Here is a 2,938-nt window from a genome sequence, read left to right on the forward strand (position 1 = left end):
TTCGTTTCATTCGGGTTCGGGTTCGGATAAAATTTCGGGTATCCATACCCATTGACATCCCTACAACAGATAGAATCTGAATAATACAAAATAAAGCGTAACCAATCAAGAGGGAAAATAACCAAAATTACATCTTAAAAGTGTCCAAAATCAGAATATGATGATAAGGAATTGTAGAGGGCTCAGGAATAATGACAAGACGGAGTAATGGTTGTGGGGCAACCGAAAAACACTATACTTGATCTACTTGTTGCCACATAATGAATGGTATTGAAGCGAATCATAGGTCTAAGAAATAAATCGAATACTCAAAACTCTCACAAATTTATAAATATTTGTTTAACTCGAATGCAAGCATCATGTTTGCTAATAGTAGCTATTTTCTATGAGATTCGTATCCTATCCTACCAATTCCAATTTCACTAATATAAGTTGCCAATGTAGAATAGAGAACTCTCAATTTCTCAGAATATTAGGTTTTCACAGCGAACTAATTCCCAACAACTTCGACTGTTTTGTCCTATGATTTGAGAATAATTAAGTACAATAAAATGGCTTTGAGATGACATATAATTAAAGGTGATCTCCCGAATAGGTCAAACAAAATTCATAATCACCACCAACCTAGCTACGGAAAAAGCACTTCCATTTCTAGAATGTGAAATTAAGCATACTTTACACAAAAAGATTCGTACATAAATAAAAAGTAATAAATAAAATTAAAAGCTCCTCACATCTCCCTGGAAATGCACTTCCATCTCCAGTACAGATCAAAACTAAATTAGCCATACTTTTATACATACACACATTAACATACACACATTAACATATATATATATATATATATATATATATATATATATATATATATATATTAGTCTACAGAGCAATGTTTTAAAATTTAACCGAAATAAATTTTTAAAATCTAAAAGTTTAAAATCAGACGATTTCTAAATTCTACGGAAGTTTATAAGCATGCACCTGATGATGCTCACGTCCTTAGAACGTTACTGGCCGTCCCGATCCGGCCCGTTAGAGGAGGTGGCGGAGGAGCGTTGGCTGTGGTGGATGGCCCGCGGGCGGTAGATGGGCCAGGACTGGTGGGCCCCGGGACCCTCCTGCGGATCCGGCGGCTCCGATTTCACCTCCGCCATCGCCGGCGGCGGAGGATCCTCGCCGTCGTCTTCTCGGGACCGCTTTATCCCGATTGACACGCCGAAGAGCCGAGGGCTTGGGGTCCCTTCCTCCTCCGCCTTCACCGGATCCTCCTCTTCCTCCGCCTCATCCACCGCCTCCTCCTCCTCCTCCTCCTCCTCCTCCTCCAACGCAGCGGCGGCGGCGGCGGCGGCGGCGGCGGCGCTGGACGGCATGAGCTCTAGCATCGGCGCCGCCTCCGGCGGCGGCGGGGCCGGCGACGAGGAGTCGGAGCCCGGTTGCTGGCTCGCGGCGTACTTGGACATGAGGAGGAGGATGTTGTTGCAGAGGTTCTTCATCTGGCCGAGCTCGCGGGAGAGCCGCGAGTTCTCCCCCCGGAGCCTCTCGTTCTCCTCGTGCAGATCCCCGGCGCCGCCCGATCCCGACGTCGACGGAGCCGACGCAGCCGTCAGGGGCGGCGGCGGGGGCGGCGGAGGCGCCCCGGGGGACGAGTTCGACGAGAGCACCTGCTCCTCCCCCGAGATCGTCGGCGATCCCGTGTGGGTCACCGGCACCGCCACCGGTATCGCCGCCGCCACCGTCACCTGCGCCGCCGAGGGCGCTGCGGCACCCGCCGCCGGCGGGGTGATCTTCCGGCGGTGGATGTCGCAGAGGAGGCGCCGCTCGCCTCGTCTGAAGCAGTCGTTGGCGAATTCCCACCGATCCGGCACGATCTTCCTAAATCCCTGCCAAAAGAAGCCACGCCAAATCCCAATCAGAGGCCAAAACGAGATCGAGATCTACAAGATGGACGGATCAGGGGGCAGAGACGGAGGAGATGCTCACGTAGGTGTTGAGCTGGCGCACGAAGCTGGAGAAGTTGTTGTGCTTGAAGTACTTGGGGAGGAGGTCGCGGGCGAACTCGGCGGGGCGCCACACGATGAAGGTGGACCCGTCGTCGTTCCACGAGATCACGTCGTCCACGGCGGGGTCGTCCACCAGCTGGTACGTCTTCGTCAGGAACGGCGTCGGCAGCGACCTCTGCCCCCCCGCCGCCGCCGCCGCCGCCGACGTCGTATCCCCCGCCTGCTCCCCCACCGGCGGAGGGGCCATCGCCGCCGCTCCTCCGCCGCCGCCGCCGCCCATCTCCGCCGCGAGATCCGATCCGATCAAACCCTCGACCTCAATCTCTTCTTCCTCTTCGTCCTCCTCCTCCTCCTCCTCCTGCTCGATCGGATCGGATCGGAGGGGATTCGTCGTCTTCTTCGGAAGCGTCGAGAAGCAACGGGGAGAGGAGAGGAGAGGAGAGGAGAGGAGAGAAGGTTGGGAAAGGAAGGATTTAAAAGCTTCTAGAAGGTTCCGTTCCGGATGTGCAATATTAAATGGTGGGGAGGAGGGGAGAGCACGGGCAGGGGAATTGGGGGAGAGAGAGAGAGGGAGGAAAAGGGGGAGGAGGAGAAGGCGACCCACCACCCGTTACGAGTAGTTACCTCACAAAGCTCTCCCTGCGGACGTTTCCGGGGAAACGCTTCTTCATGCGGGTTCCTCCCACCGCTCCTCGATGATGAGTAAAAAATTGCACCGAGACCCCTCAACAACAGGCCATTCTGAATTTGTACCCTCAGTTTTTGATCACCTTTTCTAGAAGCTGTTTGTTTCTCGGATATTTCATAAAAATAATATTTTTAGCTAAGAAATTACCTTTTTTACTCGTTTATTTTTAAAATAATATTTTTCTAAATTCTTTCTACTTATTTATGAAAACATTTTTTATTTTAAATATTTTTTATTCGAAAAACACAAA

The 2,938-nt window shown here is 51.3% G+C and overlaps 1 protein-coding gene across 1 annotated transcript; it reads right to left on the reverse strand.

Annotated features, from left to right (window-relative positions):
• Nucleotides 1–629: 629 nt before the first annotated feature.
• Nucleotides 630–2,724, reverse strand: LOC109705530 (heat stress transcription factor B-2b-like). Its single transcript, XM_020226263.1, has 2 exons — nucleotides 1,981–2,724; nucleotides 630–1,880 (listed from the first exon to the last, which is right to left on the reverse strand). Exons 1-2 carry the CDS (start codon nucleotides 2,278–2,280, stop codon nucleotides 1,008–1,010), a joined length of 1,173 nt encoding a protein of 390 aa, XP_020081852.1. The 5' UTR covers nucleotides 2,281–2,724; the 3' UTR covers nucleotides 630–1,007.
• Nucleotides 2,725–2,938: the final 214 nt, after the last annotated feature.

Source organism: Ananas comosus, unplaced genomic scaffold (assembly GCF_001540865.1).
Source record: "Ananas comosus cultivar F153 unplaced genomic scaffold, ASM154086v1, whole genome shotgun sequence".
Taxonomy (NCBI): domain Eukaryota; kingdom Viridiplantae; phylum Streptophyta; class Magnoliopsida; order Poales; family Bromeliaceae; genus Ananas; species Ananas comosus.

Bases quoted from the DNA above. Each gene is read 5' to 3' on its own strand.
- LOC109705530 (XM_020226263.1), bottom strand. From the start codon at position 2,280: ATGGGCGGCGGCGGCGGCGGAGGAGCGGCGGCGATGGCCCCTCCGCCG. The intron at 1,881-1,980 runs GTGAGCATCTCC...TTCTTTTGGCAG, and splicing joins TGCGCCAGCTCAACACCTAC to GGATTTAGGAAGATCGTGCC.